Source organism: Geotrypetes seraphini, chromosome 11, assembly GCF_902459505.1.
Source record: "Geotrypetes seraphini chromosome 11, aGeoSer1.1, whole genome shotgun sequence".
Lineage (NCBI taxonomy): Eukaryota > Metazoa > Chordata > Amphibia > Gymnophiona > Dermophiidae > Geotrypetes > Geotrypetes seraphini.
The window spans coordinates 129,906,928-129,934,783 of record NC_047094.1 but is presented as its reverse complement, the minus strand read 5'-3'; the positions used below and the strand labels follow the sequence as shown (position 1 = coordinate 129,934,783).

The 27,856-nt window shown below is 43.9% G+C and overlaps 1 protein-coding gene across 1 annotated transcript; it reads left to right on the top strand.

The window, feature by feature from the left end:
- The first annotated feature begins 1,303 nt into the window (after positions 1–1,303).
- On the top strand, positions 1,304–27,856 carry LOC117345726 (protein-glutamine gamma-glutamyltransferase E-like). The gene is made up of 12 exons (XM_033914803.1): positions 1,304–1,437; positions 3,610–3,728; positions 5,190–5,318; positions 8,908–9,085; positions 11,065–11,200; positions 13,250–13,353; positions 16,829–17,071; positions 19,500–19,820; positions 20,986–21,143; positions 22,502–22,635; positions 25,082–25,222; positions 26,707–27,856. Exons 1-12 carry the CDS (start codon positions 1,314–1,316, stop codon positions 26,864–26,866), a joined length of 1,947 nt encoding a protein of 648 aa, XP_033770694.1. The 5' UTR covers positions 1,304–1,313; the 3' UTR covers positions 26,867–27,856.

Below are 27,856 nucleotides of genomic sequence, written 5' to 3'. Positions count from 1 at the left end.
AAACCATAGCACAGTTTATAACGCTGGCCGCAGTAGTAACACCTCTGACACTTATGGGAATTATTTAGAGCTGTTACCGCTGTGGTTGATGCTAAAAACCGCTGAGCTGATAAGCGGGCTAGAAATTTTTTTAAATAAATAAATAGTAGGCACCTAATTCGGTAGGTGTCTACCGATTTTGGGTAGGCACCTATCCCAAGCCATCTATCAGAAAGTGGGCAAGGTTAAGGATGGATTGTGGGTGGGTCTTGGGCATGTTTTCCTTACAGGTGCCTAAAATGGACTTAAGCGCCGGTATTTGGGCCCAAAAAAACCCTGACACAAATAGGGGGTGCTAAGGTTCAGGTACCTGCCGGCGCCTACGTCCATTTTAGGTGCTGTTTGGCGTGATTCTATAAATGGCGCTATGTGCTGAGCGGGGGCCTAATTATAGAATTAATCCCATAATACTCCCGCGTCATCATAAAATAAATTAAAACAGATACCTATGTGACCTCCCAACCTAAGCAACCCGCTATAAGCTTTCCTTCATAGAGGTCAATTCTAAGTTATGCAAATAAGTTGGAGTCACTCCCACAGCCTGCCCAAACTCCGCCCCCATATACACCCCCTGCAATTATGCACTATTGCACTTGGATCCAACCTTATAGAAGAGTATTGTGTGCGCTTAAGTATTTGACTGCCAACTTTAATGCCTCAGATGCACATACATGTAAGGGACATAAGTGTAGGCCCTAAGTTATGGAATTGCTCTTATAGATCAGAACTGCCTTCAGCTAGAAAATAAAATGTGACATATCGAGTCAGACAAAGAGTTGATTGGCCACAACATCTTCCCCAAAGACAGTGGCCAAGATGAGCACAGCATCCTGCCGTGGACAGTGTCCCCATCAGATCTCAAACAGTAGATCCGTTTAGTGTGGTGGAAGTTCTCAACCCAATTTTCAAAGATACGTCCAGTCAGGTTTTCAGGGGACCCACAATACATACACATTTGCATGCGTTGCTTCCATCGTATGCAGATTTATGTCTCTGTGGATATCCTGAAAACCTGGCTGCCTCTGTGTGCCTCAAGGATGGGTTGAGAACCCCTACTTTAGGAGATAGGGAGTGGTGGTCTGATCTTATTTCATGCACAGAAAATGTAATTTATTTTGTAGTATCTTGCGTTAGTATCAATATTCTGTTTTCTTGCCTTTTTAGGACCAGTTCCGAAGGTGGATAATAAGACTCTGGCCACCTTTTCTGCTACTTCTGCTCTTGGAAGTACCAACACATGGAGTGCTGTCAGAGGGCAAAGTGGTTCAAATAATATGACCATTACGATTACTTCTCCAAATGATGCAATCATTGGACACTATACTATGAGTGCCATGACCTCAGGGGGTTCCCGTGAACTAGGGAAATTCACCTTGCTCTTTAATCCTTGGTGTGCAGGTACAGTATAAAATATGCTACCTGTGTAAGGACCACAACTTTATTCCCTAGAATTACGGATATCCATGCATTCATTTGAAATAGGGGAGGAAAACACTCTTTCGAGAAAAGGCACACTTTTTGTAAAGAATATGCTTTATGTATAATTCGAAGAATTATCTACTTTTCAAAGACTTATCCACCAAAGCTGATATTTCAGCTTTCTCAGCACAATCATATTAGCGTTTTGTCTTTCCATGCTTTGACGCCTTGATACCCTCAATGAAAAGTCGCTTTTTCTTCATCTTTGTGACGGATAAGTCTTGGAATTATATAGAGAGCTGTTTTGATAGCACAGCAGTGAACACTTTGGCCGCACTCTACAATTTCTGTGATCCCTGAGGCAGGAGACCTTCACCAAAACATGGCTCCATGTCGGGTCTGTTCAACTGTGATGCTATATCAATAAACCTCTTGTTTTGGACCCCTTGTGGGTTTCCCTTTGTCCTACCCTCCTTACTTGCTTCTTTACGGAAAATGGTACAACTGAAAAATTTCGAGCGCCACACCTCTATTAATTCATAGATCATATGTATTAAACCAATTTTTCTCAAACTAAATTTTTCAATTAATTGAATGCACAGAAGCAAAGGTAGATGTCTATTAGAATTAATGCAAATCTATAGGTAAAAAGAGTATCTATAGATTTTCTGCTTTGAGGCCATTATAACAAGTGTTCTGGAAGTAACTTAGGACATTGCAACAGTTAGCCTGCATTTAAAAGGAATTATGTCAAAGGAAACCCTAAGGGATCATTTCCTAATAGCATGTGTTAATGGCTCCAGAGCATGCTATATGCCACAAAGCCTATAGGAGGAAAGCAGATTCTGCAGCAAATAACAAACACAACCAGTATCAAAATCTAATAACCCCTCTAAGAGTGCTGGAGGCAATAGAGGATAACTCCCTGTTGATAACTCGGGCCTAATATTCAAAAATCAGTTATGCATTTGGTGATATACCGCACACATAACTCATTTTATGTATAATAATGGGCATATCAACCATTATATAGCTGACTTTAGGGGGGAGGGGTCAATTCTGTAAACAATTACCTAGATTTAGGCAGCAAAACCACACATACGTGGCCACATCTGACCATATTCCAGGAAGACCTGGGCATGTCCTCTTTTTAGAGGACTCTCTGGGTTCCTGGATGGACTTTCAAAAACCCGGAAGTTTGTCCTGGTTCTGGAAAGCCCCGAGCTCTGGCCACTTCTGGACGGCCTTTAACAAGCGTCCGCGGGTGATCTCACATGTATCGGCACATGCTGGAGGCCCTCCAAATGAGGCCCGGAGGGAGAAAAGAGATGAGCGTTTTGGGGATCGGGACTGGAGGCGGAACGGGATGGGGCTATGCATCCGGGTTTGTCCGTTGTTAAATATGGTAACCCTACACTATATTATAAGATATACCAATCTTTGAGGCTCACCCTTTGCAACTTGGCATTCACATGGGTAGAGTTGGTTGTATGTATGGAAGGGGTATACAGTTATGCACTTAAATTCTAAAATAATATGATTTGCATGCATATTTACACCAGCTCTACTCCAGGAGTAAGTTCCTGTTCCTGTTCCTAAAATATAGGTGTCAACGAAGGCAGGCCTGGTGTCTAGGCAAGATAGAGCCACACAGTAGTTGCCAGTAAAGGAAAAGAGCATTTATTAAAACTGTTAGGTCAAGGGCTCCAGAGCCCTTTTCCATTCATAGGTGGGAGAAAAAAAGGCAATATAAAACTAGTCCGTAAATGTGACAATGTCCTCATGTGCTGAGCAGGAATCCTCCAACTACATTGCTACCAGTAGGGGGTGGTGCTTTAATCTTGGGTTTTCAATTGCTAGAGACAGGCAGCTAGCTTCCCCAGAGTCCTGCAGAGCTTGCTTGTCTCTCACTATTGAAAATGTGATAGTAAAAGAGCACCATCTACTGGCAGGACTATAGGTGGAGGACTAAAGGGTGGAGCTTAGAGGGAACAGTGGCCCCAGCACTAATAATTGACCCAGTCTTATTTGCTGTCAAATTTTACCTGCATCTTCTGATAATAGATATTCAACAAATTTTTTCTCATTCTTCCTTTGTACCATTGATGTACTGTAGATATAACAGCAGCTACTTTTGCCTTGGGTTTCTAGGTGATAGCGTTTATTTGTCCGACAACAGAGAACGGCAGGAGTACCTCCTGGAAGAGATTGGATTGATTTTTGTAGGAACTGCATCCCAAATAGAGAGCAGACGATGGGATTTGGGTCAGGTCAGTGAGAAAAGTCATTATGTTCCTTCTGGATATCACCATGAAAATGGAAACCACCAATGCGTCAATTCCCAGATCAAATCTATGTGTAATCAATTAATTATATCATTGATGTCACTTGGATTAAATTTCACCACACTCTATACACAAGATATTACACACATATAACACTATATGTTCATGTAACATTATATAGCACATATAACACTATATAGTTCATTACACACATATAACACTATAACTATTCATTACATTACTGTCCATAGGACCCTTGAAGAAGACAGTATTATCGAAACAAGGACTGTGTTGGGTCCATTCTCCCAGTATATTGGATCCTATATTTTTATGTGGATTATTAAGTTGAATTTCTAATAAAACCTACATCTTGAACATCAACTCTCCACGAACTTTTCCAATCAATTAATTTACCATATACTCATAACAGCCAATTCTGCACTAATTAGGAAAAAAAAAAACCTTCACCCAACAAACTGAGCAACTAAGGTTTGAAGGTTTTGACCCAAGATTGAAAATTAATGTTAATACTTCAGTAACTTGTTTTTGCTTTGTTTTGTTGTATTGTCGATTGGTTTCTTAATCTACCCGGCTCAATGGGTATCAAGCTCCCTCTAGAGGCCAACACAGAAACAGATTTAATTAGGAAAACTTTGAAATGTGAGATCTGGCATCCTATTGGCAAGGCTTCGATCTTAGTAGCTACTCTCTATTTGTGTCTCTCTTTTATTATTTATTATCATTTCAATACCTTGAGAAAGTATAAAAAAAACTCTATCAAAACCAAATCTTTCCTTTATTTCATGCTTGAGTCAGTATAAAGAACAGAGTCGACTTTCTCCGTAAGGCCTTCCGTTCAGAAATGCAAATATCAAATAAAGAAAGTTTGCAAGGGAATGTGTCTGGGGGGTGGGTGGGGTCTAGGGAAGAAAATGTCTGTAAGTAAAGTTGCCGTTAAGTTGAGCCAGGAGTCAAGCCAAGCTGACAAAAAATATTCCTCTAGAGCAGGGGTTCTCAACACACTCAAAGACAGTCTCGCAATGAATAGGCGTGAGGTAAATTTGAACCCCCTACCTCCATTGTAGGCAAATCTATCTCACACCTATTCATTGTGGGTGTCCTAAAAGCCTGGCTGACTGGATGTATCCTGAGGACCAGCTTGAGAACCTCTACTTTAGGGGCGCGGAATCAATGACCACCATCCCCGTCCTAACTTTGGCTCTTCCTAGGGTCCCTGGTGGGCTGTTGGGAGCAAAAGCTACTGCTAGTCACACTTGCTAACTGCAGCACCTAAGAATAATACTGATCAAATTCACACGAAGATGTATAAAAATAAAGCTTCTCCTTCTAGGTATTTATTGGTTAAAAGCTAAAATCAAAAGCCCTATGTATGGTGAACCCATGTTAAAGTGAAAATAGCAATTTTTTTTTTTATCTGCTTTGCAGTTTGAAGATAATATTTTGAATATCTGCTTCCATTTGTTGGACCGGAGCATAAATCACCGTCGTAATCCCGGGACTGATATTTCCAGAAGGAATGATCCTGCCTACGTTGGTAGAGTGCTCAGTGCTATGGTGAGGACAAAAAATGTTTTTTAAAATGTATGCGTTTGTTATAATTTATTTATTGTCATTTAGGATGCAGTTTGTACCTTTTCACTAACACCTTAAAGTAAATTGCACACAAGTAGAGACTTCAGCAGTTGGAACCCAAGCACAGTACCGGGTAGTGCTTTGGATTCTTGCCCAGAAATAGCTAAGAAGAAAATTTTTTAAAACAATTTAAATTGAATCAGGTTGGGCAGACTAGATGAACCATTTGGGTCTTTATCTGCCGTCATCTACTATTCATGTATGCCTTTGAGTTGAGCACTGACCCATGGCTGCATGCAGTGGCGTAGTAAGAGGGGTTGGTCCATACCGAGTGCAGTCTTCCTAAGGGTGCAGCTTCCCTCCTCCTCTCTGCCCCTCCACCTCTTTCCCTCCCCTCCTTGCCACGCACACCTTGCCTTCCCCTGCACCTTTTATACTTCCCTGACACGAGGTTACTGCCCGCGCCGGCATCGGCACTCTCTCTGAAATCACTTCCGGGACCCGCGCCTAGAAAATGATGTCAAAAGGCGAGCAGACACCAACATGGACATGCTGCCCCCACTGGAAACGTTTAAAGGCATGGGGAAAGAGAAGGGGATGTGCGCATGGCAGGGGGGGTGGGGGAAGCACCGCCACTGGCAGTGAGGAATCCTCCCTGTGGTCTTTCAAGGTAGGGTACCGGAGTGGTTTGCCATTGCCTTCTCCTGCGCAGTGTGTGGCTCCTTTTGGAAAATCCAGACCCCCTAGCCCCACCCATCCCTGCCCTAACCCCGCCCCCCCCCAGCCCCCTAGCTCTCCCCCTCCCCTCGCTGCCTGATCATGGAGGACGCCCACACATGTGCGCATGCTACGTGATGTCATCGCGTGATGGCTACGCACACGCGGACATCCTCCCTGCCCAACACAGCTTTTCAAAACCTGGACAAAGTGCTGGGTTTTGAAAAGCAGTCCAGACCCCCAGACATGTCCGGGGAAATTCGTACATCTGGTAACCCTATCCACTATGTTGCTGCTGCCCAACAATACCTGGTATTTCCCAGTGGAACCCATCCGGGTCCTAGCCAGGTCTGACCCTGCTTGGCTTCGGAGGGCAAGAGTGGGCCTCCCCAGGGCAGCCTGGCCATAGGCACCCAGGTACATAGAGGTCCTTTCATTAAAATATATTAAAATCTGGGCTTAACAATTTTATATAAAAAAAATATTGTACTCCTCTGCTCCTACTTGCTTTCAAAGTTCATGGGAAATCTCTCAGCCCGCAAGATGTTTGAGATCTGAGGGGGGGAGGGGATGTCGTTCATCAGTTTAAAAGCAAATGGGATTCGTTATGTTAAATGTAGACTATCGATTTTCTCACTTGCTGGTAAGAATTTCTGGAATTCAATTCCAGGTACAATGAGATTATGCAAAGATCGTACGTCTTTCAAGAAAATGTTAAAAACGCAATTATTTGTGGACGCCATTCTCTAACCCTGGGGTTATTATTTTTTTTTTTTTTTAAGATTTAAACAATTCTGTATTAAGGAAATTTGTGGAGAAGATTGATTTATTTGTTTACTGCATTTTTATAATGCTTGTTTGTGCTTGAAATTGTGAATGGAAATTTTTTTGCACATCGCTTAGATTTAAGCGATTCGTCCATTTTTTAAATAAATAAAAATATATTTCCAATGCTCCTGCCTGGCTTTTAAGATCCTTCTCGGCATCCTTCCTCCCTTAATCCCACGACCTTACAACTCCTCGAGTCCTGACTCTACCAGACCCGCCCAAAGGTATAAACTATCCTTCCCCCTCTCTACACGGTATTCGCTACGCAGGCAAACTGGGAAAATCCCTTCTCTTCAGAATCACAGGTCTTTGGAACGACCTTACTCCACCCCGCTGCGGAACCTGGGCTCCCTCCAATTATTCCGCAAGCAACTGAAAACCTGGCTTTTCACTAAAATGTCATTCTATCCCCCCCTTACTCTTCTCTCCTATATATAAGTTCATGTAAACCTTTTTTTCCCCTTCTCTTCCTATATTTTAAGTTCTTGTAAACCGTGCCGAGCTCCACAACATCCGTGGAGATGATGCGGTATATCAACTTCAGGTTTAGTTTAGACGTCTTCAACTCATTCAAAATACTGCAATAAAGATTATTTCAGGCTCAAAAAAGTTTGATCATGTCACACCCTTACTACAAAGTGCTCACTGGTTGCCTATATCTTACAGGATTACTTACAAAATAGCTCTCTTAGTCTTTAAGACATTAAAAACTAATACTCCTGCTTTCATAGACAGGCTCCTGATTCCATACAGTTCGTCCAGAGTTCTCAGATCAGCTTCACAATCTACTTTAAATGTTCCCTCTTTAAAAGTTATCGGAACCCGCCGTGCTTCAATTTTCTCCGTTACTGCACCAATGTTATGGAACTCTCTTCCTTTGTACTTAAGATTAGAACAAGATTTGCAAATATTTAAAAAGAACTTAAAGTGTCTTCTTTTTAAAGAAGCCTTTAACTGACAGTTTACTTTCTCAATAATATCAGTTAATTTCTTTTCCCTTAAATATAGACTATAAATACTCATTCTTATGACCTTTCTTGGTCTCTTATTTTTTCCCCTCATTTCCCCAATTTGTTTCCCTTTTATGTACTCTTTTAACAAATATTGTATTTCTTCCCCGCTTTCCCATTGTTTCCAGTTTTCTTCTTGTCTAAAGGATGTAACCCTTGTTCGTTTAGTAGAATATTATGTATAAGTGAGTCCATCTTAAACTCTGTTTTATTTTATGTAAAACGCTTTGAAATTGGAAAAGCGTTTAATCAAACAATTTAATAAACTTGAAACTTTAGTTTAGTATTGTAGGTCCCACTTGCAGGCCACTTGCAAAAAATACCAAGCATGGATGCACTTAGGAGAAAATTCTATAAGAGGTGCTTTTAAAGTGTATAATTATGTAGGTGCCTAACTTATCCCCCTCTTTTACAAAGGTGCACTAAGCTTTTTAGCGCATGCTAAATATTAGCGCATGCTAAAAGCGTGAAATGCTAATGCATGCATGCTATCCTACAGATGCGTTAGGGGTTAGCACATGTAATGTAATGTAATGTAATGTAATTTATTTCTTATATACCGCTACATCCGTTAGGTTCTAAGCGGTTTACAAAAAATATACATTAAGATTAGAAATAAGAAAGGTACTTTGTAGCACGCCTTTGTAAAAAAAAGGGCCTTAATTAGTAAATTGGCTTCAACGCGCGTTGGAGCTGTTACTGCCGTGGCTGGCGCTAAAAGCCACGCTACGGTTTTGTAAAAGCGGGGATTAATGTAGTTTATTAATAGCTTACTTTCGAAAGTCAATCTTATAAACTACATTAAGTTAGTCCAATAAAAAAAGGCACTTTTTTTTTCCTTTTATGGTTTTTTCTTACTTCTAGAAAATGCTTTAATTTCACGCTTAACACCCTATAGTTAAAAGGGCCCCCCCCTATCGTTTACACATCATTAGAGATCAGAAACCCTGTTCCGTTTTCTGGCTTACTCACCTTCACACCATTTCCTTCCTCGTCTGTGATTATATCACTTCCAGGTCAACAGCAATGATGATAACGGAGTATTGCTCGGAAGCTGGAGCGGAGACTATTCAGCTGGGAAGAACCCAACCAGTTGGAATGGAAGCGCCTCCATCTTACGCCAGTGGCAAAACAGCGGCTTTCAGCCTGTCAAGTATGCGCAGTGCTGGGTCTATGCAGGGGTGTTATGCACAGGTATTCTCTAATGTGAAACAAAGCACCAATTAAAAAAAAAAAAAAAATTGGTTTTGAGTAGGTTAAATAGGGAACCACCAAATATTTCAAATGTAGAACAAGTTTTTATAGTCAATACTTTTTATTAGTTTTATGATAACAGTGAATAAAAATACATATACTGGGTAACCAGATTGAGTTTACAATATTTTTCCTGGGCTGATCTCATCAAGAAATCCCATGAAATCTGATGAACAATTCAAGACAGAAGACTAGAAATAATTTGCCTATTTAGGGTCAAATTTTAATGAGTTGCAGAGCACAAATGTTTGTGGGAACTCACCGTATGTACCTTTATAGCCTTATCAGCACCAAAACAGGAGAAACAACCTTCAGACGGTGACCAAAACAACAAAAAAAGGGGTAAAGATGCCCAATAAATAATTCTTCGCTAAAACGACTCGACACACATATGTTTCGGCCCTGTGGCCTGCATCAGGAGTCTCTATTTTATGTGGACAGTAGTATGAAGAGCACCAAAGGATGGGCGGTCCAGGGCGGGTCCGGATTTTCTGTTTGGAAAATCTGGCAACCCTACGCTGAGCACTAATATTCAACGGCCATTCCTGGCCAGTTTAACAGTGCTAAATATTGAGTGGTTGGTTTTAACTCTCATCCTTCCAGGGATGCTAGTACATCTGGTTTTCAGGACTGATTGATTTATTTTCAGTATTTACATTCAGGTACTCAAGTATGTCTCTCTATCTCTCCTAGTCGACTCTCAATAAATCTTCATAGCAGAGTTTGCATGCCTATTGGCTCCACTGTATATAAATCTCTATTGACCTTGAGGCTTGAAAGTGAAGAGCCAGACCATAGATTTTATCCCTGCTAATGGTTCTGAAAATTTGCCCTTCCTGTAGTACAGTACTCACCGAAATTCATGGGGATTCCGTTCCAAGAACTCCCCATGAAGTTTGAAAAACCACAAACGCGGTTTTTCGCCTGTCAAAAGGCAGGGGAGGCAGGAGAGAGCAGCTGGAGTGCTGGCAGGTGAAGAAAATCCCTCACGGTCTGCTCCGACCTCCTCTTCCTGTAGTAAAGTCAGGCTACACCAATTATTAGCTGCTTTGACATGCAGCTCCCAATGGGTGTAGCCCGACTTTACTACAGGAAGAGGCAGTCGGAGCAGACCGCGAATGAGCGAGTCCACAATTCGCGAACCACAAATTCGCGGGGGAACACTGTATACTTTTATTGAACTATCAAAGCCTCTCAGAAGAGGAATGACCTAATCGTTATTGTAGTAACCTGTGAACCAGGGGAGCTGTGTTTGATTTCCACTGCAGCTACCTGTGACTCTGGGTAAGTCACTTACCACCCCTCCCCCCCCCCACAAACACACTTTTACAAAACCGTAGCTCGGGTTTTAGTGCCGACTCTCATAGGAATTCTATAAGCGTTGGAGCTGTTACCACCATGGCCGGCGCTAAAAATTGCTCTACGGTTTTGTATAAGGTGTGTGGGGAAGGGGGTTAATTTTCGATTACACCAAGTGCAAAATAAGTTCCTACACATAATATGTGAAGTGCTTTGATTGTAACCACTGAAAAGCTGTATATGAAACCCTATTTTCATTAAAGTAGCACATCCAGAATTTTGGCAATGGCTAAATTTTCATGTTACGGGTCCATAAGCAGTTTGAAAAAGTTACTTTATTTGAACGTCTGAAACTGCTTTTTTTTCACATAAAATGATGGGGCTTGCCTGTTGTCCTCTTATTTGCCTTAAGAGAATTCATTAAAACCTCATTTTTCGCTTTTGGGTGATGTTAGTCACATGTGTCTGATTGTCATTGTCTGATCTCTAGTGCACTCTAGTGGTAGAAGCATGTTCTGCAAATCAAGAAAACTGCATATGAACAGATATTAGTCAGGTTGTCTTAAAAAGATGCCAGCAGTAATTGAAATGAAACTTTGTTTTTGTTTTTAAATTTCCAGTACTAAGATGTCTTGGAATCGGTGCCCGTTGCATCACAAACTTTTCCTCTGCCCACGACACCGATAAAAACTTGAAGATTGAATCTTATGTTGACGTGAATGGAATGCCTGCAGGCATGAGTAACGACAGCATTTGGTAACTATCGACATCATTGGTAACATATTTAACCTCTCACAGGTCCCACATTGGACAGCTATGAAAGCCCACACTAGATAAATTTTGCAGGTTTGAATGTAACAAGCTGGGTGTACAAGTATAACATCCCTATCCTAGTAACTACAGACAATAAACAATCAATATTCAGTGTGGTCCAAGTGGACAGGAAAGGCACCTGCCTACTTAAATCACAAAGAGTAGACCAGACCAGGCCACAATATTCAGCAACACTTAACTTGTCAGTGCCACTGAATATCGGTTCTGACCACTGTGACAATGTTGGTCTAGTGCTGAAATGATCTGTGGGTAGAGTTTAGATGGAACAGTACAGAAGAAGACCCAAGCACCCAAGAAAGCTAACTTGGAAAAGGACAGTTGAAAATCCTTTATTAGATGAACCCAACATGTGCTGTGTTTCAGCATATGAAAGCCCTGCATCAGGGATCTGTTGTTGGATGATTAATAATTTATCACCTTACTCTTCTAAAAGAGAGTTTTAACAGTTTATGATTATGGAGAAATGCCAAAATTGCACTTTCCAGTGACCAGAACTTCACGGCATCACCAACCGATTCTCTGCTTTACAAAATGGTGCCAAAAATCCCAACATCAGACCCCTGATGCAGGCGCTTTCAAATGCTGAAACACGGCCCGTGTTGGGTTCATCTAGTAAAGGATTTTCAACTGCCTCAGACTTGATGTCCCTTGGTGCTTTTTCCTTGTTGGTAAAGTTTAGATGGAGCCAGCACTTAAGTGGTGATTCAATCTGCTAGCTGGTTAAGTGAATAAAGTTAGAATGGCAAAAAGTGGTATCTTAACTTCATCTGCTGAACTAACCGAGCATCAGTCTGAATATCAGACGATGCAGGTTAACCTCTGGGGAAGGGAGAGAAGGGGAAAGAGAGATGCCAGACCATGGGGAAGGAAGGAAGGGAGGGAAAGGAAGGAAGGAAAGGAGATGCCAGACCATGGAAGGGGGGGGGAAGAGATGGGAAGAATAGGTATATTAAAATTAATAAACTTGAAACTTGAGAGAGATGCCAGGGCATGAGAGTTGGGAAGGGAAGGAGACTAAGATGTTAGACCATCAGAAAGGAAAGGAGGGAGGGAAAGGAAAGAAAGGAAATGCCAGAGCTTGGAGGGAGAGGGATAGGTGGAAGAAGAAGAGAGGAGAGAAATTCCAGGAAGGGAAGCAGATAGATGACAGACTATGGGGTGAGTTGGGATGAGAAGGAGCGAAGGAAAGGAGATGCCCGAGCATGGGGGAAGGAGTGGAGACAGAGAGAAAAAATGGAAGGGACAATGAAAGAAGGTGGATGCTGGATAGAATGGAGAGTGAAGAGAAGATGAGGAAAGCAGAAACCAGAGATGACAAAAGGTAGATTTTTTTTGTTTTGCTTTAGAATAAAGTAGTATTGTAGCTGTATTGATAAACATTTATAAATAGAAATGGAAATAAGGTAATTTTTTAATTGGACTAATTTTAATACATTTTTTACTAACTTTTGGGGACTGAAATCCCCTTCCTCAGGCAGTGGCGTACCAAGGGGAGGGGGTTCAGGGTGATGGTCTGCTCCAAGTGCAGCTCCTAGGAGGGTGCTCTTCTGATCCCTTTTTATATGGGGGGGATTAAAAAATGATCGGCCCCGGGTGTCACAAATCCTAGGTATGCTATTGCAAAAAAAGCATTGTCGAGACATTGTGAGGCTTGAACTTAATGTTGAGCATATTTCTAAGAGTCCCAGTTTGCATCTTGTTGGGCTATGTTTTCATATAAGGCAACCATTTGTGTAACCGGATTTTGCAAAAAGAAACAATCACCAAGGTGGCAAAAAATTTGTAAGGTCCAAATTAATCTGAATACAATACATATTGGGGAATGTTTTGGACCGACTCTCTTCCATACAACTTGGTCACATTCCATGTCAGAAAAGAGGGTGACCCTAGCAAACAGTAAGGCAACCCCTGGGATCTTCCACCAAGGTTGGCCAAGTCACTCATTGTTCCATTCAATTGATATTGTTACAGGAATTTTCATGTGTGGGTCGAAGGTTGGTTTCAACGACCTGACCTTGGACCATCCTATGATGGATGGCAAGTTTTGGATGCAACTCCTCAGGAGACTAGTGACGGTAATCTTAGATTTATGCATGAATATCTCATATATCTGTCTACTATTCTTTAATTTCCTGCATGTAAAGCACTGAAAGTCATACTTTAAATCCAAAACTGTCAAAAAATGAGGGGGGATTTGTGGCAGGGGGTTCATAGACAACGGCGCGAAAGACAAAAGCGTGCGCCGACAATTGAGCGCAGCGTGGAGGCGCGCGCCGCACAAAATTACAGTTTTTAGGGGCTTCGATGGGGGGTTTTGTTGGGGAACCCCCCCAGTTTACTTAATAGACATTGCGCCGGCGTTATGGGGGGTTTGGGGGGTTGTAACCCTCCACATTTTACTGAAAACTGAACTTTTTCCCTAAAAACAGGGAAAAAGTTCAGTTTTCAGTAAAATGTGGGGGGTTAAAACCCCCCACACCCCCCACAACGCAGCGCGATGTCTATTAAGTAAAGTGCGGGGGTTCCACCCCCACGCCCCCCCGGAGCCCTAAAAACAGTAATTTAGAGCGGTGCGCGCCTCCGCGCTGCGCTCAATTGTCTGGGCACGCCTTTGTCGCGGCGCGCTTTTGACCTGACACCGTGGCAGGGTGTCAAGCTAGGGAGGCTCCGTATTTTATGTCTATTTTGTAAAGATATTATAAGGAAAATACTGTGCTTGAATTTGAAATGCTAAAATATTTATTTCAGAGGATTAGCTGAGAAGAGGATCTCACACGAATGAGTACATGTGATAGTGGGAGGTAAAAGAAAACTAGGAGATTTAGCAGAAATGAAAATTAAAAAGGGCAATATTCAACCAGCAGTGGTCAAAATTTTCTGGTCATTAAGTATGGCAGCAAATTAGGGCCCCTTTATGTCAAACTGCTTTAGAACTTTTTACCGCGGACCGGTGAGGTAAATGCTCCGTTGCTCATAGGCTGGCCCCCGGTAAAAAGCTCATCTGCAGTTTGATCAAAGGGGCCCATTGCCAGACAATGTGGTGAAATCAGTTAGCTTAGCAGGATTTACATAAGAACATAAGCAATGCCTCCACTGAGTCAGACCCGAGGTCCATCGTGCCCAGCAGTCCGCTCACGCGGCGGCCCAACAGGTCCAGGACCTGCGCAGTAGCCCCCTATCTATACCCATCTATCCCTTTCTTCAGCAGGAAATTGTCCAATCCTTTCTTGAATCCCAGTACCATATGTTGCCCCATTATGACCTCTGGAAGCGCATTCCAGGTGTCCACCACTCGCTGGGTAAAGAAAAACTTCCTAGCATTTGTTTTGAATCTGTCCCCTTCCAACTTTTCCGAATGCCCTCTTGTTCTTTTATGTTTTGAAAGTTTGAAGAATCTGTCCCTCTCTACTCTCTCTATGCCCTTCATGATCTTGTAGGTCTCTATCATGTCTCCTCTGAGTCTCCGCTTTTCCAGGGAGAAGAGCCCCAGTCTCTCCAATCTTTCTCTATCTCTCTCTCTTTCTCTCTCTATTTCTGTCTCTCTCCTTTCTTTCTTTCTTTCTTTCTTTCTTTCTTTCTTTCTTTCTATCTCTCTCTCTCTCTATTTCTCTCTGTCTCCCTTTCTCTCTCTTTCTGTCCCTCTCTACTCTCTCTATGCCCTTCATGATCTTGTAGGTCTCTATCATGTCTCCTCTGAGTCTCCGCTTTTCCAGGGAGAAGAGCCCCAGTCTCTCCAATCTTTCAGCGTATGAAAGGTTTTCCATGCCCTTAATCATTCGTGTCGCTCTCCTCTGGACCCTCTCAAGTATTGCCATATCCTTCTTAAGGTACGGTGACCAATACTGAACACAGTACTCCAGCTGCGGAGTACCTTTAAAAAAGGTTGGCTAATTTCCTAAAAGAGAAGTCCATAGCCCGTTATTGAGATGACTTGGGGAAAACCACTGCTTATTCCTAGGATAAGCAGCATACTATTTGGGACCAGGGTTGGCCACTGTTGGAAACAGGATACTGCATTTGATGGACCTTGAGTCTGTCCCAGTATGACTATTCTTATGTTCTTTTGTGAGCCAAGTATAGGACAGTCAAGCCATTGTGACATCACTGATGAGACTGGCTCTTAGGTATTGGTGGAATGAGGCTTTATGACATCACAATCTCAACTCTGGAATGTTGCTACTCTTTGGGTTTCTGCCAGGTACTTGGGACTTGGGTTGGCCACTGTTGGAAACAGGATACTAGGCTTGATGGACCTCCAGTATGGCAATTTTTATGTTCTTATATCCAAGAAGCTGATAAACTAAGTCACAGGATTTCCCATGAATTAGCTGCTTCTTTCTCAGGAAAGTTTGATGCAAATGAGCGCCTTAATAAACCTTAAGCAAAAAGAAGGACTGAAGGAACAATATGCAATTCACAATAATAAATTCCACTCCAATAATATCAAGAATAATAAGGTTCATGCCCTTCTCTAAAGAATTTAAAAAAAGCTTCAGATGGTGCAGAGAATGTTCCATGTACCAATGGAGTAAGCTGTCGTAATATTGATCTCCTCCAAACCATCCATCACTGACAAAAATAACTTTCTTAGGTGCACTTAAAACAAATACTCAGTGAACAAATACAGGCACCCCCAAGCTGCTGTCGTGCCAGCGTCAACTCTTCCTTTGACCTCACTTCCTAGGTGCAGGTCCAAGAAGTGACATTAGAGGAAGAGCTGACGCTGGGGCAGGGATGTCAAAGTCCCTCCTCGAGGGCCGCAATCCAGTAGGGTTTTCAGGATTTCCCCAATGAATATGCAGGAAATCTATTTGCATGCATTGTCTTGCATCGTATGCTAATAGATCTCACGCATATTCATTGGGGATATCCTGAAAACCCGACTGGATGGCGGCCCTCGAGGATGGACTTTGACACCCCTGTGCTGGGCTGACAGCAGCTTGGGGGTTGCTGCTCACGCCACGAACATTACAGAAGTATGGGGGAAGGGAAGTGGCACGCATGTGCGACAGTGGGGGGGGGGAAGAGTAGGGGGAGGGGCAGAGAGGAGGACAGGTGCCTGTGCCCTCACCAAGACAGCACTTGGGGCGGACCGTCCTCCTGCCCCCCTTTACTATGCTACTGTGTACCATCATAAATACTTTGTGCTGTATTCTCCACTCAATGGGCCGCCAATGCAGTTCTTTCAACACTGGATGCATTGAAGTGAACCAATTAACCCCCTTCAAAACCTTTGCTGTTGTATTTTGGATCACTTGAAGGGCATGCTGCGCACTCATGGTCATTCCTAAATATACGGCATTGCAGTAGTCGATTTTCCCAATGACTAAACTTTGTAGGACAGTTTGAAAATCATTTCATGGCATTAACGCTTTCAATCTTTTCAGTAAATGCAGTTGAAAAAAAAGGCAGATTGGACAACTCGAGTCACTTGCAATTTGTCCAGTTTAAGAAGATATGAAGAACTGGTCTAAATTGCAGGGAGTGCAGCAAGCTAGCCTATAACACGGGTGGATTTACAAAATGTGCCCTTGGTCTTTCTGTTCTCAGGTATATTCTGCCTTGGTCCCACCTCAGTGTACGCCATCAAGGAAGGAAACGTGCAACTCCCTTTTGACGGTCCGTTCGTGTTTTCTGAAGTGAATGCAGACTATGAACGTTTCATTGTATATGACAATGGCTATACAGCCAAAATCCATACCGACAAGAGCACAGTAGGGAAAAATATCAGTACAAAGACCGTGGGCTCTGATGGGCGGATGGACATTACACTTAATTATAAATATTTAGAAGGTAGGCGAACCTGGATCTGTTGTTCTTATTATCTCATATTGGTTTTGGGGTTTGTTTTTTTTCCATTGTGTAATTACGTCTTAGAAGTTTTTGATTGCTCGTTCAATTCAACAATCAGACCTCGGGGAAGGAAACAGGAGGATTGGCTGGGGGCGCAACGGGGGCGGAGCTGGGGGGCAGAATGGGGCGGAGCCAGGCGTCCTTTTTTAGAGAGGAAATCTGGCAACCCTATCTATGACTGCGGACGTGTAATGTTAAGCACTCTGAAGTTGGGTTCCACTAATATTCTATAATGGATTCTGGGTGCCCAGAAGTTTTTATAAAATAGGGTGCTTGTGTAGGGTTACCAGACATCCAGGAAAACCCGGACATGTCCTCTTTTTAGAGGACTGTCTGAGGTCCCGGACGGACTTTCCAAAACCTGGCAGTTTGTCCGGGTTTTGGAAAGCCCCGATGTGCTCCGGCCGCATCTGGAGGGCATTGAGCATGCAAGGATGATGTCGCACACACCTGCGCATGCTCCAGTCTCTCCAGAGAGGGCCAGAGCTTGTCCGGGGCGGAGAATGGAGGCTGAACTGGGAGGGAATGGGGCGGAGCTGAAGGTGGGACCTGGTTGGAATGGGGTGGGGCCGGAGGCAGAGCTGGGTGGAGCCATGTGTCCATATTTTTGAGGCCTGCAAAATGGTAACCCTAAACGTGTGGGCATTGACGCTCCTCGGTAGCAATGTCTATTCAAAGAATTTCCTCCTTGGTGCATTATTAGTAACTAGTCTTATAGCCCGTTACATTAACGGGTTCTAGAATATATGTGTGTGTCTCTATTTCTTTCTCTCTCTCTCCTTAGCCGCTTTCTTTCTTTCTGTCTTTCTTTTTCCTTGGCTGTCCATCACCACCCCTTGCCTGCTCCCCCTGTCCATTCTCCCTTCCTTTTACCTCCCCTGTGTCCACCACCACCCTTTCACTGCTCTCCTTATGCAGCAGCAGCCCTTCTCCCTTTGTTTTACCTCCCCCTGTCCATCAGCACCTCTTTCCTTCTCCCCCTGTCCAGCAGTAGGCGTCCCTTCCTTTTTCTCCCCCTCCTCCTTCTTATCCCTGTGATACACTTACCTTGCTCTGCCCCTGATCAGAGGTTCCCGACAGCTGCCCAGTTGCACCCATTGGAAAAGTTCCCTCTGCCGCATCCCGCACCCCTCCTGATGCGACTCCCGCTGTCTTTCTTTCTGTCTGTCTCTGTCCCTGGCCCCCTTTGTCTGTCTGTATTTCTGTGTATCTCCCTGCCCCTGTTTCTTTCTTCTTTTCTTTCTGTCTCCCTCCCTCTGTCTGTCTGTCCGAAGCAGCATTCCCTCCCCCTCCATTTCCCTCCCCCCACACCAGTTCCCTGTGCACCTGCCCCTGTGTCTTCTTTTCTTTCTGTCTCCCTTCCTCCCTCTGTCTGCTGTCCAAAGCAGCATTCCCTCCCCCTCCATTTCCCTCCCCCCACACCAGTTCCCTGTGCACCTGCCCCCGTGTCTTTCTTCTTTTCTTTCTGTCTCCCTTCCTCCCTCTGTCTGTCCAAAGCAGCATTCCCTCCCCCTTCCATTTCCCTCCCCCCACACCAGTTCCCTGTGCAGCAGCTTTAGCGATTCCTCTATCCCCCTTTCCCTTCCCGCGGTCCCGAGTCCTTTGCCGCCCCCCCCTTCCCTTCCCGCAGGCCCGACTACACATGGTGATTAAAGCAGCGTGTGCAGCAGTCTTCACACGCTGCTTCGGGTCCTTCTACTGCCCTGATTTCCTCTGGCACGTCCCTGATGACATCATCAGAGACGCGGCAGAGCAAATCAGGGCAGTAGAGGGGCCCGAAGCAACGTGTGAAGACTGCTGTACACGCTGCTTAAATCGTCAGTCGGGCCTGCGGAAGGGAAGGGGGGGGCGGCAAATGACTCGGGTCCCGGGCAGTGGAAAGTTGCTGGGCTCCTCGGTGGGGGCGCTGAGTGGCCGCGATCCCTCTCCTCCCAGACCCCAGACCCCCCCCCCCCCCGGAGGAACGGATATCAGCGGTTAAAGCCGCTGGCTGGCTTCGGCGTCTTCTATCCACTGCGGCCAACCCTAGCGGGCCGCAGTGAACAGAAGACGGCAAAGCCAGCGTTAGCACGGTGCAGCGCTTTTCTCTTCATTTAAAGGCGGGTGATCCGGCGAGAAGGAGGAGGTGGTGGTTTTGGCTGTGAGTGAGGGCGGGAGGGGGGGGAGTCGCCGGCTATGCTGTGCTTTCCCGATCTGGCCGCCGCATACGCACTGTGACCACGACATACGGATGACAGATCAGGGATTACAGATCACGCAGGTCTGAGTGCGCATGCGCGGCTAGCGTTTTATTATATAGGATTGAGATGTAGAGCGCTGGATGTAATCATGAGACTGGTTCTTACTAGTCTGTTCCTTTCTCAACCAGGAACTAGCCAAGAGAGAAGTGCGTTTCAGAATGCTTTGAAGATGCTCCATGAAAGTCCTCAATTTAGAGCTATGTCAGCCCAGCCTAGCCCAGCGTCATCAGCCGCTCCGGCAAGAAATCCTCACATTTCTGGGGAGATTGCCTGGTCTGGGAGTCCTGTGGTTGGTGATAGCATCACGGGGACTTTGACCGTCAAGAACTTGACTGGTGCTTCAAAGAATGTAAAAGTAAACAGGACCGCCACTTCCATTTCCTATACCAGGAGAGAAGCACAGCAGATCTGGAAAGACTCGCAGTCATTTATCCTTTCTGATAATGAAGGTACAGTTCTAAAGAATTCAGACCTATTAATGTTTGGGGGGGGGCCTTTTTCAAAACTTCCCTCGTCCCCTTTGTCCTACATCCGGTGGCATAGTGAGGATGAGTGGCGCCCAGAGCAGTGACGGCCCTCCCACTTCTCCGCCCCGCCCCCGCTCCTTCCCTTCTCCATACCGCTTTAAATTTTCCCAGCGTGAGCAGCGTGACGAACTTGCTGCCCACGTCGTGTCAACGCTTCCTCTGACATCACTTCCTCGGCGCGGGACCCAGAAGTGACGTCAGAGAGAGCCAACAGCGATGCGGGCAACAGGTTTATGATGCTGTTCGCGCCCGTGAAAATTAAAGAGGTACGAGGTGAAGAGAAGGGGTACACGTGCAGTGGGGAGGGGGGTCATAAAGGAGCAGGGAGGCGGAGATGAAGACAGGTGCCGGCAGCCCTACCAAAATGGCACCCAGGGCAGACTGCCCTCCCCACCCCCCTTACTTTGCTACTGCCTACATCTGTCTCCCTCTCCTTCCACCTTGGATCCAGCATTAACCCCCCCCCCCACACACACACACCTATGTTCCCTCTAAGCTGAGCACGTAAGCAATTGTTCACACATTCTGGGAGTGTCACTCACAAGTCGCTGACAAAAACACTTGCAAATCTGGAAAATTGGTGGTTTTTAGAACTTGGCGCTCGCATGAGAAAAAATTTGCACGCACCCGACCAGTATTTAAAGGGAGTATTGTCCCCCCTATCCATAGTCTGGCAGCCCCTTGGTCTACCTTCCCATCTTTGCCAGTGCAGCAGAGATGCATTTCTATTGCCTGGGCTGGCCACCTCCAGAAAACAGGAAATGACATCAGTGAAGGAAGGACTCAACAGAGGGAAGCGTGTTGGGATGATGCTGCCAGTCGAAGCGCATCGCTGCTGCGCCCGTCAAGATTCTGAGGTAGATCAGAGAGGGCGAGGGAACTGCCAGGCCAAAGGAGGGGAATGCCAGATCTGGGGGGGGTGAGAGAGAGCAGAGAGGGGTGGCTGCCGCTGAACCTTTTTGGCCTAGTCAAATCACAGTGATCCTGAGATTGGGAAGAGTAATTTTCAGAGCCATTTTCCATGGGTAAAAGTAGCCCCTGTGTTTGAACAATCCAATAACCTTATAAACGTCTCATTATTTTCCAGTGAAGGAAACCGATGTAATTATAACCTACGACATGTATAAAGACCATTTGACCAATGACAATATGATCCAAGTGACAGCTGTGTGTGAAGTTGATCAAGAGGGATGTATAGTAGCGGAGAAAGTCATCACCCTAGCGCAACCGCCCATCGTCATTAAGGTAAACCAAAGCTCTCTCCTAGAAATCGAGGGAAGGGCTGTTGCGTCAACATGACAAGAGAGAGAAGTTTTTAGTGGTTAGTTTAGAAACACGATTCGTGTTCTGGGTGTCTAAAAACTGGAATTTAGACAGCCATATTGCACGAACACCCAAATCTCAATTTTATAAAGGCAGGATGTGAACAGCTAAGGGTTTTGCCGCCTATCCCTACTAATCGCTGGGCTACTTCTCCACGTTACTTGGTTTCTATATGCATATAAATCGTAAGCCCTCTCCAATGATGAATGCGGCTGAAATTTTTTAGAAGACGCCCCTCTTGAAGTGTCAATGCTCCTGACAAATTTCAGCCAAATTCAGCCCAAATAGATGAACGGGATAGAGGAACCACCTATGAATCGCTAAAAACAGTCGGGAACCAGAGCATAACGTAGAGGAAGCCCGCTAAACATGCTTTTGTTGAAAATGTGCGCTTCCAGCTCAGAAATGGATTGCTTGTCATCAGTCCTTGAAAATCCAGAAAAAACAGTTTCATGTTTAAAAGGGCCAGCCCAGCCTATGACCCAGGGGGCCAAAATCACAGTCCGATTTACCTTCAGTTTTCAAGAGGGATAAATGCTGGACTATTGGCACCTTTTTATCATCAGTGCCTTGAGCCAGTGCCTCACCTGGTCCAGCAGGAAGGGTTGGTGATATCAGATCACAGGTGGGGAAGAGAGAGATCAGATTGTGGGGGTGAAGGCAGTGGCGTAGCGAGGGTGAGAGGCGCCCCTCCCCCACCCTCTTCTCTGCCCCCCACCTCCACATGCTCCTCCCCTGCCCCTTCCTGCCGTGCTTTTGCTGCTTCCTTTCCCCCGCACCTCTGTAACATTCCTGGTGCGAGTAGCAGCCCCCAAGCTGCTGTCGTGCCGGTATCGGCTCTTCCTCTGACATCACTTCCTAGGTGTGGGTCCAGGAAGTTACATCAGAGAACGAGCCAATACTGGGTCCACAGCAGGATGGGGGTTGCTGCTCATGCTAAGAACATATAGAGGTACGGAGGAAGGGAAGTGGTGCGCACGCGTGGCAGTGGGGGCGACGCAGGAAGGAGCGGAGGGGGGGAGAGGAGGACATTACCCCCTGCCCTCACCAAGATGGTGTCTGGAGAGGAGGACGTATGCCTATGCCCTCACCAAGATGGTGCCTGGGGGCGGACCAACCCCCACCCCCTTCCTTACTACGTCACTGGGTGGGGGCTCCAATGCAAAAGTTGGCTCAGAGTGCCACCATCCTCATCACCACTGTTTTATAGAATATAGGAAAGGTGTGATGTTATAGGACGGTCCAAGAATTCTCAAAAAGAAACTTCTCCCTGTCCCCAGGCTCTTGGAGAAGCCATAAAAGACAAGAAACTTGAAATAGAGGTCACAATTTTCAACCCTCTTAAAGAGCCACTGAAGGATTGCATTCTAACTGCAGAAGGCAGCGGCTTGACTGAGAAGGAAGTCAAAATGATGTAAGTTTTGAAATGAATAGTTATTTATTTATTTTAACATATCTGGACAATTTTATTGAATGGTTAGCTGAGAAGATTCTGCACAGTTGATTTCATCACGATAATCTGTATGATAGTTATAACATGGAATAGTTATTGTTTGCTCATCCACTATAGCAGACAAAAAGATAGTGGTGCGATCCTATTCAGACATTAGTGACACAATCTGTCTTTGGCAGTTGGCGTAGCTGGGTTTAAAAAAGATTTGGACAAGTTCCTGGAAGGAGCGTCCATGGTCTGCTATTTTTTTATTTATTTATATATTCTTTATTTGTTTTTAATTCAAATACAGAGTGTAAACATATGAACAACCAAGTAATATCTCAACCTACACTCTATTCCAACAAATAATATACAGTTATTAAATCCCACCTCCCCCCCACCCTCCCCTCCTGGATGTGTATAACAACCTTTCCTAAATCAAAGGGAAATAATATTAATATTTCATAACTTGCAACATTTTGTTAATGGGTCACAAATTTCCTTAAATTTACTATGGTACCCCCTCTGTATAGAATAAAAGTTTTCAAACTTATAAATTTGACATAAGGACTCCCACCAAAAACTATAATTCAAGTTATCCCAATTTTTCATTATCATCTGCATGATGAGGAGCAATTTATTCTTATTTGCATTTATAGGTTTCTTGGTTAATAACAATTCTTCCAAATAATATTATATCATATGATAGTGATAAAGGAACTTCCAATACCGTAGTAATTTGACCCCAAATAGATTTCTAGAATTTGAATATCAAAGGACAATAGTATAGAGATTTCTAATTGGATCATTAATATATGGAACAACTGGCCTAGTCAAGCCTACAGATTACTACTCAAGGAGATATTGGGACTTTAATTGACTCATCATCAAGATAAGTGAGCTTCATTGGGCCTGGATGGCTTCAAAACTTAACATCATTAAGAACCTTGAAGATTGATTGGTGGACTCTATTTAACCCTTTCAGGACCATAAGGATCGTAGGCCAATTTTTGTGGTTTTGACGACATTTTTATGGTAAAAAGGGCTTGCAGATGCCAAAAAATTGATTTTTTTTGTGAAATATCATTATTTTTTTTTGTAAAAAATCAAACTTCTGGCTTATGGACAGTGTGGCAAGTGAATCTTCTCGTCAATCTGGCAACGACGCTAATGAATGAATGTCGGAACCAGTTTGTTTACATAAAGGCAGTATCATATGGAATCCGTACATATCAAATTTAGAACTGTAGACTATCCCAATCAAAATTTATAGGATTTTAAAGTTATGGGACAAATATGTCCCTTGGTCCTGAAAGGGTTAAAAGCAGATAGTACCTGTAGCTTTTCCCAGCCTATGATTTTGTAACTAGTAGCACTTTGCACTTTGTTTTACATGTTATTGTAGATTTTAAATGTAGATGAAATAAATTTTGTTAGTTTTTAGGATATGAATTGAATTAAAGAAATCAATAAATGAAGTATTTAGTTAATTTTATGGTATGGTATTCTTGGTATAGCATTTTAATGAATTGAATATCAGTAATTGACTCTATTTTGTATAGAGGTGTTCCTATGCTGCCACAAAGATGTCCACGTTCCTTGTTTTCCCTGTTCACAATTTGGACTTTTCAGTTTGGAGGAGTGTGTGGCGCAGTGGTTGGCTCTACAGCCTCAGCACCCTGGGGTTGTGGGTTCAAACCCCGCACTGCTCCTTGTGACCCCGGGCAAGTCACTTATTCTTCCATAGCCCCAGGTACATTAGATAGATTGTGAGCCCACCGGGACAGAGGGGGAAAATGCTTGAGTACCTGATTGTAAAAAACCGCTTAGATAACCTTGATAGGCAGTATATAAAATCCTAATAAAAACTTGAAAAAAAAAAAAAACTTGAAAAAACTTGTAAAGCAGATATTCATGTTGGATATCTCAAGCACGTGAACGTCCATCTCACAAGTGTTTTTTTTTTAGAACCAGCCGTATCCTATTCTAAAATGCATCTGACTTGGACATCCATTTTCTGAGCTAGACGTCCTTTCTAAAATGCCCTTCCATAGTCTCCTAAGAGAGAGACACCTTCGTCAACTGAAGTGGTAACCACAACGCTCACAGCACAATGGCAGATAGTTTCTTCAGTCCTTGGAGGGAGGCAAAGCTCTATGGACAGTTAATACTTGAAGTAGCTTGCCAGGCCTAAAATTTGTTTTAATTCCTTTTATATTGGATGTCAGTAAGGCTCATTAGAAGGTTAAATGTTTATCCCAAAGAAATGGACAACAGGAAACTTTCTAAACTGGAATGGAATATGTTTGCTGGTTTTTGGGTTCCCCAAGTCCTCCATAACCCCATCTCACAGTCTGGTACACAGTTATGGGATGTATTCTGGGATGTGAGTAGTTATTTTTTTCCACCCATCTTCCTAATATAGGTGGCCTGGTGACTTGCGCTCAACCTGGAGATATTCGGAAGACAACACATCGGGAGACTTGGAGAGGACATCCCGGGGGCGAAGTAGAGTCAGCAAAAGAGGAGCACTGCGGTCATGGTGGTCTCAATGCCTCTGTGCAAGGTGAGCTGAGCATTCATAGTTCCTCTGAGGAGCTCCTGGGCAATGTCAAGGGTGGCAGATTCTAAGATGATAACTAAAGTGAGAAGTCTGACCATTCTTCACCCTGGTGAGCAGACGCAACATGGCACCCAGTGGCACCCCTCCCCTGCCCCCCTGTCCCCTGATCCTTCCCAGATCCCGACTGCCGCGTGCACCCTCCCCCCAGCTCCTTCTCCGATCCCGCCTGATGCAGGCACTCCCTACCCTTCCCCCGTACATCTAGTTGAATTTGCGGCACCCGGAAGCGATGTCAGCAGGAGAGCCGATGGGGGTCGCAAAGAGCACATTGTTGACCACCATAAAGTAAGGGAGTAAGGGGGAAGGGAAGGGGGAGGGGAGGAATGGGAAGAAGTGGTGGGGGAGGGACGGAGAGGAGGAGGGGTGCCGCGCCAACATGGCACCCGGGGAGGACTGCCCTCCCCCGTTACAATGCAAGTCTAGTAAGGGGAGTCTTCAACTTATATGTTCACAGTTGATGCCCTTTGACCATTATCACATTGTCTGATGAGCGTGTGCATTAATTTCCTTTCGGTTTCATTTTGTTACAAGCTCAAATTGTAATGTGTTGTTTACAATCCTGAACCCACTTTATTGTCACAACCACATTTATAACAAAACAGCTGGGTAACTGTGTAGTGTAATATTATTCTCATCGTCCATGGCAAGACAGTTTAGCGCGCATTAAACCGCAACCGCAGCTTCTTAAAAGGAGCCCTTATTTTAGGAATGTATTGTAGTACTTACTATGGTATGGTTTAATGTTACAGTTTATACTCAAATATAAACCGAAGGTCCATCAAGCCCAGTGTCCTGTTTCCAACAGTGGCCAACCCAGGTCCCAAGTACCTGTCAGAAACCCAAAGAGTAGCAACATTCCAGAGCTGAGATTGTGATGTCACAATGCCTCATTCCACCAATGGCTAAGAGCCAGCCTCAGCAGTGATGTCACAATGGAGTAGCAACATTCCAGAGCAGAGATTGTGATGTCATAATGCCTCATTCCACCAATGGCTAAGAGCCAGCCTCAGCAGTGATGTCACAATGGAGTAGCAACATTCCAGAGCAGAGATTGTGATGTCATAATGCTTCATTCCACCAATGCTTAAGAGCCAGCCTCATCAGTGATGTCACAATGGTTTGATTGTCCTATACTTGGCTCACATAAGAACATTAGAGGTGCCATACTGGGACAGACTGAAGGTCCATCAAGCTCGGTATCCTGTTTCCAACAGCGGCCAACCCAGGTCCCAAGCACCTAGCTAGATCCCAAGTAGCAAAACAGATTTCATGCTGCTTATTCTAGGAAGAAGCAGTGGATTTCCCCAAACCATCTCAATAATGGCCTATGGACTTCTCTTTTAGGAAATTAGCCAAACCTCTTTTTTAAACCCCGCTAATCATTGTTCTCTCTCTCTCTTTCTCTGTGATTTTTATTCTTCTTTCAGGGTACCATCGTTAAATGAAAGAGAGAAAATACAACTCAAATTTGAAATCATACCCTTCAAGACAGGCGAAAAACAACTGTTGGTCAACTTTACAAGTGACAAGCTACGTGACATTAAAGGATTTGAGAAAATTAATGTGACAGAACCACCCCCGTCATAATTTGCTTGGAGGCGCCATTATTTTCACAATGCAAGCGAGGGGCAAATGGTTCGTCGTAGCTCTTCTTCGAATCTGTAGTGTTCAATGAAGGGTTGTAGCATTTTATACAGTATAATTTATATTTTAGCCTGCCTTTGAAGTCATATGGCAAAATCAATGTGAAGTAACCGAGATATATGGATTCCTCAGAACACTAGAATTTGAAATTGACTTGGTTGGTGCTGCCTGATAAACATTCCCCCCCTTTTACAAAAGTGTGCTATGCTTTTTAGCGCGCACAACATATTAGCATGCACTAAACGCCAACGCGTTCATGTTATCCTATGGACGCATTCGCGGTTAGCGCACGCATTGATTCATAGCACCCTAAATCTGCGCTAAAACGCGTAGCGCGCCTTTGTAAAAGAGATGCCATTATCTCCAAGATTGTTTAGAACTGATTTTAATTATTACTTAACTTTTGCGGGAAAGAAATTTAAATCAGAAAATTGGCCAAATATATTTGAAGCGCTGTGGATATTTTTTTATTATTATTATTATTGAAGAAGAGTGGAAAGTAAATTAGGAAAGATGATCCCCTTGATTATATTACTCGATGGTTAAGTATTGTTTTGTTAAATTTGATGAAAAGGTTTTGTTTATTGATATTATGTATGTTTCTGAGCCTCTTAGGTTTGTAAGCTGATTATAAATATTTTAAATAAAATATTGTCTCTGTAGTTTCCTTCTGTTCCTTGGCCTTTCATGTACTTGGCTATGACACCATAGGAACCTCCAAATTTCTTGAATCTATTTTTTATCTTTTCTTCCAAATTAACCCAGCCAGCCATGGCTGGCACAGTATCCTCCAAGCCAACATATACCAGGTGTCTCTTCAGAGCACTCAAAGTCATTTGTAGTGCAATCTGAGTAGATTTTGCTTGGTTTTTCTTTCTTGTTATGTATTAAATTGTGTATGTATTAAATTTTGTATGTTTTAAATTGTGAATG

What these genes read in the sequence shown, in the direction of transcription:
- LOC117345726 (XM_033914803.1), top strand. Translation starts at nt 1,314, where the DNA reads ATGACCATTACGATTACTTCTCCAAATGATGCAATCATTGGACACTAT. An exon ending in TGCAGGGGTGTTATGCACAG is followed by an intron (nt 9,086 to 11,064) that starts GTATTCTCTAAT and finishes TTAAATTTCCAG; the next exon opens with TACTAAGATGTCTTGGAATC. An exon ending in TCTCAATGCCTCTGTGCAAG is followed by an intron (nt 25,223 to 26,706) that starts GTGAGCTGAGCA and finishes TTCTTCTTTCAG; the next exon opens with GGTACCATCGTTAAATGAAA.